Raw genomic sequence first — 13,946 nt, forward strand, 5'->3', positions numbered from 1 at the left:
AGCGCGTGCCTGGGGCGGCAAGCTGTGGGGGGCGGCCTGCCGGTTGGTGTGAGGGCGGCCGTCAAGCTGCCTTCGGCGGCATGCCTGTGGGAGGTCCGCCGGTCCCGCGGCTTCGGTGGTAATTCGGCGGCGGGGACGCTGAAGGCGCGGCACCGGCGAACCTCCTGCAGGCGTGCCTCTGAAAGCCACCTGACTGCCGTGCTTGGGGCGGCAAAAACCATAGAGCCACCTCTGCATATAATTTATAAACCAAGCCCTCTCTAGAGAAAAAGAAGCAATCTCCTCCATCATAGCTTAATAGCAGCAGTAACTTCTATACTGAGCAGGAGTGGAAATTGGCCCAATGTCTTCCTTATGGGGCAACTACACCTCTACCCCAATATAACGCGACCCGATATAACACGAATTTGGATATAACGTGGTAAAACAGTGCTCCAGGGGGGCGGGGCTGCGCACTCTGGTGGATCAAAGCAAGTTCGATATAACACAGTTTCACCTATAACGCAGTAAGATTTTTTGGCTCCCGAGGACAGTGTTATATCGAGGTAGAGGTGTACTGACTTCAACAAAGGCCACAATTCCACTGGATTTATCACTAGGAGTCTTACAGACCTTTGAAAGAACTAAAAAGTGCATTCTTTAATCATTTTTAGTAGAATTAAACATCCAAAAGTTAACATTAAAGTGTGGGCGAAAATTTGGTTTCAGCATTTTGGTTTGTACATATAAAAATGTGTCAGCTTAGAGATGCCAACAATTCAAAATAAGTAACATTCAACACAACTCTGTATAAAGCACGTGGCAATTAACTTTGTTAATTCTAGCCTCTATGTGGGACTGGATGGGTGGGCAAGTTGTGGGAGATGCAAGAGGATGCAGGAGAACTGATTTCACCCTACTGATTCTATGAACAGACCTTCAGACATCTGAAGAGCTTTATGGTATCAAATAAGGAGTTAATGACAACACAATGCATAGGTATTATAATTTCAAAATTTCTTATAATTGAAAAGTTAATCAGAGTTAGGGAGTGAAAAGGTCAAAATAAGACAAGAGTCCACCATCCGTATAGTAATTGTGGTTCAAGCCCAAATACCAGCATAGTAAAAATAAGGAACATTCATTCCAACTTTATTTACAGAATAAAGACACTAAGTCAGAAAAAATATGGAAATATGTGAAATATGGAACAATTGTCTGAAGACAACTGGCAGTTTCTAAAACTATACAGCATAATCACATTGTCCCTTCCCATCAGTATCACGTCATTCACTTTGGAACTACAAGAGCGAAGCTGTTTGTTTCAAGCAAAAAACGCAAGGTATGGAAAAATGGTACTTGAAAAAAGTACCTAGATCAAAAAAAACAGGCAAAATATTCCCTGTAGGGTTTTCTAAAGGAAGAAAAAGTGGTTTTGGCTGCTCTGTTATTAGTCTTTAAGTCAGACTTTGTTTTGCCCAGGTTGGTCAAAGCAAACGTTGCATTAAGAGATTACTTTTTAGACATGTAACACAGAAAAGTAATTTTGTTACTCTTCAAGCTGAAAATATGTTGCATGTTACTTTATCTGAAATGTTTGAAAAGAAATTTTATTAGTTTCTTTGAAACCATGTTCAACACAATGTTCTTTCCAAAAAAATATATGGTGTCTTCTGACCTCTGTTGGCGCAAACAATGACAACGTAGCTATTAAGCTATAGCTGATTAGATCATTCTAAACTGTCTAGTCCCCCACAGTCTGAGTTTGTGAGAAAAACAGTTTGAAAAGATAAAAAGAGAAATATTTGGGGGGGGGGGGGGGAGAAAGCAACACAGAGCTCATATTGACCATCCTGGCAACCAAACAAAATACAGTGCTCATGGCTGTGCCTTCCCACTCCCCCATGCCTTGCCCCGTTACCCCCACCCAGCCCCTTGCTATGAGGACCAACCCCTTTCACACCCCCTGCGCAGTGCCCCAATGCCCCCAGCTAGCCCCTCGCTTTGGCGGTCTACCCCCCCCCCCCATATCCCTCCCGTGCCGTGCCCCATTGCCCCTGGCTGGCCCATCACTCTGGGGGGGGGCGCACTCATAGAGAACAGCTCCCTACGCCAGCCTCTCCTCCCCTGCTGCATGCCAAATCCCTGAAGTAAAATCCACCCTCCCTTGGAAACAAGGGCTCGTTCGGCTGAAGGGAGCCCACCTAGCTCAGTAAAAGGAGGTGAGCCCAGTACCAGAAACCACCCTTCCAGAAGCAGCAAGCAACCCTCCCTCACCTTTCTCCTGCACAAGTTATTGCTTTCTCCTTCCCCCGCTCCCTCCAAACACTCAATGCAGATCTCTAAGATGAAACTCTCTTCCTCTTTGGACAGGAGGCAGGCAAGCCCAGAAATCCAACCCAATAGGAGCAGCATCAAGAATTCACCCTTCTCCTGCACAACTCTCACCCTTCCCATCTCCAGAATACTGACTTTCTGAGATAAAATATCTTATCTCTTCAATAAGCCAAGACAACTCCTCTAAAGGAGGAGTAAGAAGTAGGACTGAGTGGACTTGTAAGCTCTAAAGTTATACATTGTTTTATTTTTGAGTGCAGTTATGTAAAAATAATAATTCTATATTTGTAAGTTCAACTTTCATGATGAAGAGATTGCACTACAGTATTCGTATGAGGTGAATTGAAATACTATTTCTTTTGTTTATCTTTTTTATAAGGCAAATATTTGTAATAAAAAAATAATAAAGTGCACTGTATACTTTGTATTCTGTTGTAATTGAAATCATTATCTTTGAAAAGGTAGCAAACATCCAAAAATATTTATTTATTTATAATGGTATTTTTATTATTCTGCAGTGCTATTAAATCTGCAATTAATAATAATTATTTTTTTAATCACTTGACAGCCCTAGTTTTAATCCATCCCCACAGCAGCCTGGAAATCTGACCAATTAATTAGAACAATGAAAAAGGAAAGGAAAAATAAATTAAAAACACTAAAATTGTGCTATTACTTGCAGTCAGTGTCCTGTAAGGATAGAAGTCATAAGTGGGTGACCAGTTCCTGCAGTAAACCCAAACACACAAACCAGATTGGTTTGATCTGCAGGTGCTTAAGTCCCATGCAGACGGAAATCACCATCACGGGCACAAACAACCCCTGCATGAGGGCATGAGAGAGCCCGGCACTTGCTGAATCCCTAGATGAGAGTATTGGTAAACGTAAACTCCTGGGCATGTTACCATAACATTGCTGTATTTGGCATATTGAAAAATAAAATAAAAATTACTTTTTTCTAATGCTTCATTTTCTTCATCCACATATTTACCTCAATTTTAGTATTAATAAATGACAACTACACAAAGGTTCTAGGAGCTGTAACACCTAAGCAGTAATACAACAAAGTTCCAGAAGTATTAAAATAGTCATTCAAGCAGAAGATCCCAAATGTTAAGTACGAACACAGTTAAAAGAAGTTACCTTACTCTTGTACTTCTGATGGCCCAGCCGGAATTTCACATAGGGATCACTCAATCCATTTGCATCCATGGGCTTCAGTTCACATCCCTCTATCAAAGTGATACTGACTATTCCTCTCCAGAGCTGAGATTTTCTGTGCATGTCTGACAGGCGTAAACTCTGGGGCTGAAACTTCATGTTAAAGAAAAAACAGATTTAGTTAAAATATGCAAACATTTCTTTTGTAATTTATTCTTCCGGCATTTATTGAAACATAGGCTGAAAAGTTTGTTTCCCTTATCTGTAGATTTTTGGTTTTTTTTACAAATCAAATACAGTGCCAAATACACAAGTAAAATAACTTCTCTATCCCTACTCAAGATCCCCCTGTTTATGCATCTAAAGATCGCATTAGCTCTTTTGGCCACAGCATCACATCAGGAACTTGTGTTCAACTGATTATCCACCATTACCCACAAATCTTTTTCAGAGTTACTGCTTTCCAGGACATAATCTCTTCCTCCCCTGGCCCACAGGAATAATTATGCTACAAATAAATATTTTAAGATCTGATGAAGAGGCATTGTTTGAATGAATGAACCTGAAAAAGGAATGTCAAAAATATTATGGGAGATGAAACCTTGATTAAAATAATGCAAAGCACTATGAGAAGCAGGAAGGGGGGGAGGGGAAAGAGGGCTACAGAAGAGGAGGGAAATAAAGTTCAGAATGATAATCTGCAGTCACTAAAATGATTCTTATACCCACAAACACTTGACTATTATGGAAAAACACCAGGGGAGGGCCAATCTTACAGAGGCACCATTTTAGATTCTCAGCAGTCATCCCTTCAGTTTTGCTGATGTCTATGTAGGCCACTTCCTAATTTGAGCACTGATATTTAAAAACAAAACAAAAAATGAAAAGCTTAATTGAACTTAAGTACAACTACTAGTTGATCTACTAGCCACATGTCCCAAAAGGGAATTTAGAGAACAGCCTCACTGGTTGTGGAAAAATCCTTGTATCCTTTTAAAAACCTATCTTCGGATTACAAAATGTTCTCTCAAATTTGTTCTAAAAAAACATATCTTTTGTTTTCTCTCAGAAATTCTGACACAGATGAAGAGTCCTTATTTGCAGTAGTTTGATATGATTGGCTATCCAGAATTTAAACTGACATTTCAATATTCAATAAAAGAAGCATGCCACGAAGTGTACGTGCATCAAAAGAAATATTTCTACTGTCAGTATTCCCTCCTGTCTATTTGTAATATTATACAATTCTGAAGACTTCTCTGCCATCTTAATGATAATTCCCATTCTCATTTACAAAGCACATCATCACACAAAGTAGTTCTAGAATTAGGGTCGACAATAAAGGAGACTCATTATATAGTTTTTGTCTTCTATACAGTACAATACCACAGTATAGTGTAAATGTCAGAGATAAATTAGCTGTGTTTGAATATTTCAGTTAGTGATGTAACTGCTCTTTTCACATGTGTTACAAACATTGCAGAAAGTTAGTATGTTTTCGCCAAAGTGAGTCTGCTGACTACGTTTAGTGCACGTTCAATCTCTGCAAAGGAAAATGGAATTAAACTTCAACATATATTTGTGTGTTTTGGTAACATCAATAGTTTTCTTCTATTCAAGGAGTCCAGGACTGGACTAAAGTGATTATCGAAACCATGTGGAAACTTGGTACTTAAACCCATCTGAACTTGCGTAACAGAGTGAACACTGAAAACACTGACATTTACACAGAAATATTACTTACCTGTTTTGATAATTAACCAGATAGGCTCTCTTCTTCCACTCACATTTAACACAAATATAAGCCCTACTGAATCTCTGGTTGTCTTTTCAAATTTAGTGTGGTAGCCACTATTCTCAAGTGTTTTGCTCTGCTATTGATTCTTACCTTCTATCATCCCAGTAATTTTTCCTGTAAACATCATTTATTGCTGGCAAATTGACATCTAGATGTGGATATTTTATGAAAGTGAAAATTCTCATACTTTATAGATTAAAGTACTTTTTAAAATTATATTTCCCCTCCCACTTCCAAATTATACTAAATTATTGCAACATATTAAATCATTTTCTGAATTAAGAAATATCATACAAATCAGTATTTTTGTTTGCTGCCATAATCTTTATAATATAATGTGCTATTTCCCATTTTTTTCTCAGCTCATGAAGCCTCATGCAACACTAGAGGCTGTGCCTCAATTCTAATAAGGGAAACCATTTGACAATGCTGCCAACACTGGGGGGGGAGGGGGGAGGAAATCAGTGACTACAAACTTAAACATCTTGAATCAGGCACAAAATCATTATAAAATACAGCCACCACTTTCAGCCTTTCACTTCGTACAAACTCAGACTTGTTCCGGAAGTGCACACAACATTTTAAAAAAATCAGTGAGATGGGTAAAGCAAATGTTGCACTGTTACCGCAAATCCTTTTTATAAATAATACATGAAAATGTATATTTTAGACAACATACACAATTCTATCACTGAGTTCTGACAAAAACTGTGGCTGTAATGCAAGTTAAAGTTAAGTGCATAATTTAATGTTGTAAATGGAAAGGAAAATAAATATTTAGGAACAACATTCTTAAATATTCATCCTTCTTTTGTCAATAAATGTCATAACTATTTTACAAAAATTTGTAGGTCTGGTGAATCAAAAGTAATTTCCAAACACACACTGCAGGATGCCAAAATATTTTTACTGGGATGCTGTTAATTAAAATAAAAACTTGCTATAATTCAGACTATTTCTAGGTGAAGTGATGGAGAATGGACTTCAGTCTTTTTTTTTGATTATACCAGCTTTATATACTGTAGTACTAATATGGTAGATAACATTCTTAATGGAGCACTACCAGAGCTCAAAACAACTTTTCCTTGGCAACTGAAGGTGGAGGAGGGAAGAGAGGGAAGGGGCTTTTTTTCTGAACCCATAAAGTTTGCTACTTCAAACTACAGATTGGAACTAAAAAATTATACTGACTACAGACCTAATTAAGAGCAAAGGCCTTATTTTAGAAGACAATTTCTTATCTTCACATTTCCCCCTAAATTTTACCAGTACACCATGACATGACAGAGAAGAGCTGATAATGGTTAATGACTACTTTTTTCCATTATGTTTGACTAAAGGTGCAAGATAATCTGTTACTGCACCTTTCCTTAAATTAAGGCACTTAGAGGGTTTTACTGATGTGTTTTAATGTGTCATTAATGTATCAAATTTAACTATGCCCTCCAGATTTAAGGACCAATCCTGCTTCAGTTGACGTCAATGGGAATTCTGCTCTTGATTTCAATGGGAGCAAGAGCAGGCCATTACTGAGCTGAAAATAATTTTCAGTTTAAATGAACAATATTCCCTTCCAGGGCCTTATTTTGGCAAGCTTTTGCTATAAGGTATTATCTTGCATTAAAATTCCTCTGCCAAACTGATGATGATAAGAGTCTTACATAAAAAAGCGTCAGCAGCTGGATTCATTTCTTGGCATGCAAACAGTGCTTAAGTGCACTTAGCATGTTAATTAGACACTCATGAGAGTGCGAAGTGCAAGTGGTATTTATAGATGTAAAATAAAGCTGTTTATGTAACGACAGAATTATGTCACTGATCACAGCAAGCATTGGTTGGTTTTCCATCAGAAATGCTGATTCAATGAAATCAAAACATTCCATGGGAATGTGCAGATTCAGTCAAAACTTGACAGAAACCAGGCAGATAGGCAGGTTTTCTGCCTGTTTGCCTCCTTGGACTCCCCAACTCCTCAGTAGCCTGTCTAACAGGTTGCTGGGGAGTCAAGGTCCCAGGGCTTGCAAACCCTCAGCTCTTTGGTGGCCTATGTGACGGGTTACCAGAGAGCCCAGGCTTCTTAGCGCCCCAACTACCTAGGCAGTATGACTCTCCCTGGGGAGTTGGGTAGCCCCTAGGAGCAGGATGAAAAAATCAGTTTTGGCTCTCCCAAAACAATTTTTTTTTTTTTTTTTTTTTTAGAATTTAGCTCCTATGAAAAAATTCAAATTTTTGAATGTTTCTTCTGATTTGCAATTAATTTTTTCCCAAAAAATTCAATTTTCCCCCCATGGGAATTATATTTTTTTACAGCCAGCTCTAATCATCATATTGGACAGCCAGTACCTCCAGTGGACTCATCAAGAATATTGCCAAAAACTACTCACACGCTCAAAGTTAGGCACTTGCTTAATCACCTGAGGGTATGTCTACACTACAAGAGGCACTGCAGCTACACCGCCATAACACTATAGTGTAGATGCTTGCTATAGAGATGGAAAGGGTTTCTCCATCTCTGTAGTAAATCCATCCCCTTGAGAGGCAGTAGCCAGGTTGATAGACGAATTCTAAGTAGCTGCATCTACTGTGTGAGGTAGGTCGACCTAACTGCATTGCAGAGGGCACAAAATTTTTCACAGCCCTCGGTAACATAACCAGGTCAGCTTAAGTTTTAGGTGTGTACCAGTCCTTAGTCAGGGCCTTTAAGAATGTTTATAATATTCGAAAGTAGAAGCCATTATCAAGTCAACCTCTGGCAACTATTATAAGTTACCACAGACATATCCTATTCTAAGCTTAAGGAAAAGCTGTGGTAATTGCATAACATTGCGTGGTTAGTGCTGGAAGATTCAGACTTTTTAATGGTAAACACAAGATTGGCTTCTATAATGGTTGTTGATAAACCAATATTCTAGTTTATCCAGCTCCAAATCTGGATATGTGACCTGATGCAGACATTGCACACTGCCTGTAAGGCAACACTATCATATGCCAGAATTAAAGTGAGACCTTCTCAGTTGCTTGTTAGGAGGCTTACTTTAGACCCTGATGTTAATCATTCCTATACCACTACTTCATAAGCAAAACTAGCAGAAAGGGTGGACATACTGTATTCGCATAAAACCAACCCATTTTCTGACTCCAGCATAGGAGGATTTAGACCACAGTTCCAATAGCAATTAATTGCACTTATCTCTCACTTCCAATATCTAGGATGACTATTTTGCCTATTTCTAAATCATTACAACACCTTGCACACAGTCCGTTATTTGAATTCCATGAACTATCAGTTAACCATAGTGGATATGGAAATTAGAATCATAGGACTGGAAGGGACCTCAAGAGGTCATCTAGTCCAGTCTCCTGCACTCATGGCAGGACTAAGTATTATGTAGACCATCCCTGACAGATTTTTGTCTAACAGTTATTCTTATGCTGGTTTATGTGCTTTATCCTTACACTGGTCCAATCATTTTGGGTCTGTAACCTGCATGTGAGGTAGGGTCCCTCTTTGGTCATGCCAGAGGCAGAAAGAATATATCTTAACAGTCATATGTGGGCCCAGCCTGGAGGTCTCTTTCAGAGAGTTTTTCAAAGCATTCTATGACTAGAAATTGGTTAACTTCAGCAAGAATAAATGGAACAGCTTTATGTCAGATATCTTCTCAGTTGAGAAGCTGATTGGATATTTTTGGATTTACTTTACAATATTGTAAATCCAACTGTAGAAAACATTCATATACAAAGGAATAAGGAGGGACAGATCACTGGACGTGCCTTTCTCAGAGAAGAGAAATCGACAGATCAGTCAACATTTTCCATTCTCTATTGAGTTGGTGACTAAATTGACTAAATTATTTGGTGAAGCCAGTTGTAAAAATACAACAGAGAACAGTATATGAATACTAACAGACAAAAAAAAAAAAAAAAGAGACTATACTGGCAGGATTAAGGTGGAACCATGGCTTGGAGCATCATATTCCTGAACAATTCTGTGTAGGGCAGCTTGTAGGGTCAGCTTCCAGGTTTGGATGTTGGTCCATGTTGCCACTTTGCATACTCTCTTTGCTGGACATGCTGGTCTTCTCTACTAAGAATGTGGCCATCGATCTAGGACTGGGCTTTGGATCCTTAAAGTGGGATTAAATCCCTGATTTTGTAAATTGAATGCACTCAATTTTATATCCTGTAGAAATGACCTTTTGACCCCCGTCAGAGATGAAAGTAGAGAAAAATCAGTTTTGACTTCTTGAATTCTGTTTAAGGACAAAATGGCAAGAATAAAATATTGTGAAATGGAAAATGTCCTTATAAATTGACTCCACTATGTCATCAATGCCATGAAAAATGGAGCAGTGAGTTTCCAACTAGATTGCTCCCAGCTCTGAGACTATGTGTGGACATAACTACTGCTAGGACCTCTAGCATAATAGTAAGAAAATAAAGTGACATTGTACATAGCCTGCACTAGAGTCTCAATGGGTGTAAATGATTAGTGGGCCTGTGAATGCCTGTGGTATAGCACTGAGTTTCCTGGGTGGATTAACCTATTCTGCAGTTTAAGGAATTTGAAGATTTGAAGCTGAATGATGAGGGACTACTCCCCTGGAGTGCAAAAGTTTGATACAAGAAGATACATGTCCCCTGAGGGTACTGGCTCTACCTCCAAGGGAGAGAACTTCTTGTAGGAAAAGGTGGAGCACTATCTTGTAGTCCACATTCTTTCCAGGACATCAGTAAATTCAAAAGTTTTATGTATTGCTCAGGTATCCTGGCCGCACTGAAGTCAGTGACAAAGGATTTCACCCCAAAAGCGCATTCATCACTTTCTATCAAAGTAAGGGAATTGGTAAAACGCATAAAGTAGCAGAGGAGGCCACTCAAGATAGCACATTCATTACTGTTTTTTAGTCTGTCTCTCTGTAAAAGAATAGTGATATCTTGCAATTTGATAATATTGCTGAAAAATCTATATTCAGATGTTGGAACTTTCAAGCAATCTCTTGAAAAACTGCCTGGTTCAGAGATCAGCCCAGAGATCTGATCGATGTTTTCCAGCTGAGTCGATCTACTGTTATGTTTAGGGGGCCCTTTATGGGAGTGGTGCTCAGGAACACAAAGTGTAAATCTATCTAATGAAAAAGCGACACAGGCTTCCAGTCTGTCCCCATCTCCCCATCAGACCCTGCCTCTGCCTGTCCTTAAGAAATTGTCCTTTTACTCTCCAAAGATCCTTTTTACACTTTTTCCCCACTTCTGATTCTCCCTCCTGTGGTTACAAGCCAGACTGTTGGACTCCACCTGGTCAGAGGTAAAACTTCAAAAGCAAATTACACTTGCATTGTTCTTTAAGGGCTAGTAAACAGGCTATTTGAAGCTCTCAACCCCCTTCTTGCATAGATACAAGCAACTTCAGCTTGAATTAATCCCTTGTATTCATATAGCAAAAACTACCATATCAAACAAATGGAAGGAACATATTCATAAAATATTAGAGGCATCCCCATGTCCTTCATGAGAGTAGACTGCATTTTTCAATAAAATACAACTTTGTTAAAGAGATAATCATGAGGAAAGCCTTTAGCTTTTCCAAGTCTACACAAAGAAAAAAAAAACCCAACCAATTGCTGAATGTGGGTAAAATTACGTATCAGCCCCATCTGTTTTTTAATAATAGCTTGGATCTTAAAGGTATACATTACATCTCGCAGTGGTAGTAGTGTCTGTAAAGTTAGCAATTACTAGTGTGAGTAAACACTAATAATCTAACATTTTGCAACAAACATTTTTGTTTTGCAGATTTTTATCCCCTTCCTGTTTCTTATTATGATCAGATGATGTTTGGTTTTGGGCAGATAACGCATTTGCTCTTGCTGACATATAAATCAATACTGAAGTTCATTTACTGTTTCACAGGCCACAAGCTTACTATTTATCCTTTTGATTTCAACACTAAACACAACCCAATCTCACATTATGCGAGTGCCAGAAGTAATAAGATTTCATTTGGAAAAAAAACCCCTATTATTGGCAGTATGGGTGAGAAAGAAAGAAACCTCATTAACGGAAGTCAAGATGAGGAAAATACTGAGTGAGTACTTAAGCAATGGGAATGCCGTCATCTTGTACGAAAGGATAAATACTACATTAAAAAAAAACCAATGCTACAGATTTCTCTCTGTGATTACTACTTCCTTCAGGCTCAATAATACAGAGGAGATATGTTTAACCCTTTCCAGATAACATTGCACTGTATAGGAGTATAAAAAGTTGTAAAGGCAAAAGATTGTCTCATTTGCCTCTCTTACTCATTGATAGTTGGCCAACATTTTACAAGGGGGCTCAGACATCATCTTCCCTTTGGATGGAGAAGGGCTGGAAATGAATCTATTTTTCCAATACATTTTCATAACCAACCAATTCAAGTTGATGTTCTTTGTTCATGAAAGCTCTAATTATATTAATAGTTGTATCACAGTATTGTATGCTGGAAACAACTTGAAAAGCTAGTACTGTGGGTTTCACCGCATTGACATAGTGCTGACTCTCATAAGTACCAATTACAACAATTAATTACTGAAAAACTATTTTTAGAATGTATTAGGGAGTTTATAAAAGCAATTCATACCCCACAATCTGTAAAGCCAGATTCCCTTAATATAGGTGCAACTGTAAAGACCTTGGAGGGTTAAAAATGTACTTTATTTTAGATACCCCTAAAAGTTATCTGTATTAGCTTTTCCAATAAATCATATCATGATTTTAGGGTCTGAGATCTCAAGCTCCTAGGTCCACAAATAAATACTGTGTCCTACTGAAGAGGGGGTGGAGCAGAAGATTTCCCTCCTACACAATAATATGAAGTACCTATTTCCAGACATTCCTTAAACCTCAATGATACTTCATTTAATATTGATCCATCCTGCATCTCAGATTATTGCAATTTTTGAAAGAAATTCTATATTTGTGAAGACAAGAAAACATCTTTAGTACAGATTGCTTTTTTTAAATTTAAAAAGGCAGCTGTTTGAAGTTTCTCAGAGGTTTGCAACTGTAAAAATAGTACCGGTGAAGATGGACTAATGGGCAGAGTGCAACTGAAACGGCCTAAGATGCATAATAAATGCAGTTTATTACATGGATATGCAATTTATAACCTATCACCATCATATATATTGTAGAAACATGTATGTATATGAACTCCAGTGAATCTGGCTTCAGTGAATTATAGATACATGAATACAATATTAAATTAATACATTCTGTATGTACCAAACCTTTTTATATGCCTATAAGTGAGAGTCGCAACTGTTAAATGAATTGCTGTTAAATAACTAACATGAAAGTGAATATAAAACAAATCATATAGGTGGGACATTTTGGAGAATTCTTAACTATGATATCATCAAGCATTTTGGATTATCAAGGCTGCTAACTGCCCATCATCAAACGCAGATAAAACATGAGAAATTGCTTTTCAAACTAGGGAAGTCCCACTTGAACGAAGGTACTACAACATCAGAAGTTAAAGCTTCATTTGCAGGATATGTAAACCAAAGTGATTCACCAGCCCCACAACATTTCATTAGCACTTCAGAAGAACTCCAATCTGAGTTCCCAGTGTATTATGGAAATTGCTGGAAAATGCTTAAATTAATAATCATACTTCCATAGCATCTTCCATCTAAGAAGCTAACTTTTGTACAAACATCAAAGAATTATTGTTAATCACACTACTGTGAGATAATTACCTGTCATCGTCATTTTACAGATTTGGAAAAGAAAAGAGAGGATAAGTGGCCTGCTTAATCTTACACAGGAAGTTTATGTGAGTGCCAGGAACAGAATCCAGGAACTCGCAACCCTAGTTCTGTACTTTAAATATGATTAAATGATAAATATATTGATTTAAGCATTTTCCATTGAGTATGTAATATAGAATTGCCCTCTGCAATGACACTATAGTTAAGTTTGTTTATATACTAGAAAAGTAAAGCATGTTTTTAAAAAAAAATAAAACTCGCCCTTGGATGGCTAATATGTTTTAAGGAATTTAAAGGATAAACAGCTATTCTCAAAATCAGACTTTGCGGTCAATTTCAAATCTTGGAGATGTTTTCCTACTTTTTTTTAAAGTTACATAAATAAAAATGAATACAACTCAAGAGCAGTACCTATACTATACACAGTATATGCTTCATCAGAAAGCATACTGTACTTCTGTGGTATCAGTTCCTAAAAAAAGCAACAAAAACTTTTAAAAAGTGTGCAGAAATATGCACAGCAAATATGTAAAACTTAACTTTGTTTGGTGTTGGTGATCTCAGTCAAAGTCTTAGTAGCCAGATATGTACATTGCATACACAACCATAACTGCTTACACTATGGTGGAGAATGTTAGCAGAAAGGCCAACATCTGAACTGGCTTGGAGATAGGCCTATTCAGCTACCACTTGTTACTCCCTGACCTGGTCCCTCAAAATAACGGTTGAGGCACATTGTTGGAGTGGGGGTACAGTAGGAAAACTTGACTACTCTTGTTTCTCCTGTGTCTGTCCTGTGGTTAGAGGATTTAATTCCTTAGAACTATCAAGCTAGAAACATTTGCAAGCATAATTTCAGTCAATTAAAATCAAATTCGAAAAAATAGTTAAAGTGATATTGGGACACAAAG

General features: G+C 37.9%; 1 protein-coding gene across 3 annotated transcripts in view; it reads right to left on the bottom strand.

Annotated features, from left to right (window-relative positions):
- MCTP1 (multiple C2 and transmembrane domain containing 1) overlaps positions 1 to 13,946 on the bottom strand; it is a 497,445-nt gene that overhangs the window by 190,080 nt on the left and 293,419 nt on the right. For all 3 annotated transcript variants that reach the window (XM_065406109.1, XM_065406107.1, XM_065406108.1), the window contains one exon: positions 3,460 to 3,630. In XM_065406109.1, the coding sequence (XP_065262181.1) occupies positions 3,460 to 3,630 (171 nt within the window). The remainder of the gene's footprint in view (positions 1 to 3,459; positions 3,631 to 13,946) is intronic.

Source organism: Emys orbicularis, chromosome 6 (genome assembly GCF_028017835.1).
Source record: "Emys orbicularis isolate rEmyOrb1 chromosome 6, rEmyOrb1.hap1, whole genome shotgun sequence".
In the NCBI taxonomy this organism is placed as follows: domain Eukaryota; kingdom Metazoa; phylum Chordata; order Testudines; family Emydidae; genus Emys; species Emys orbicularis.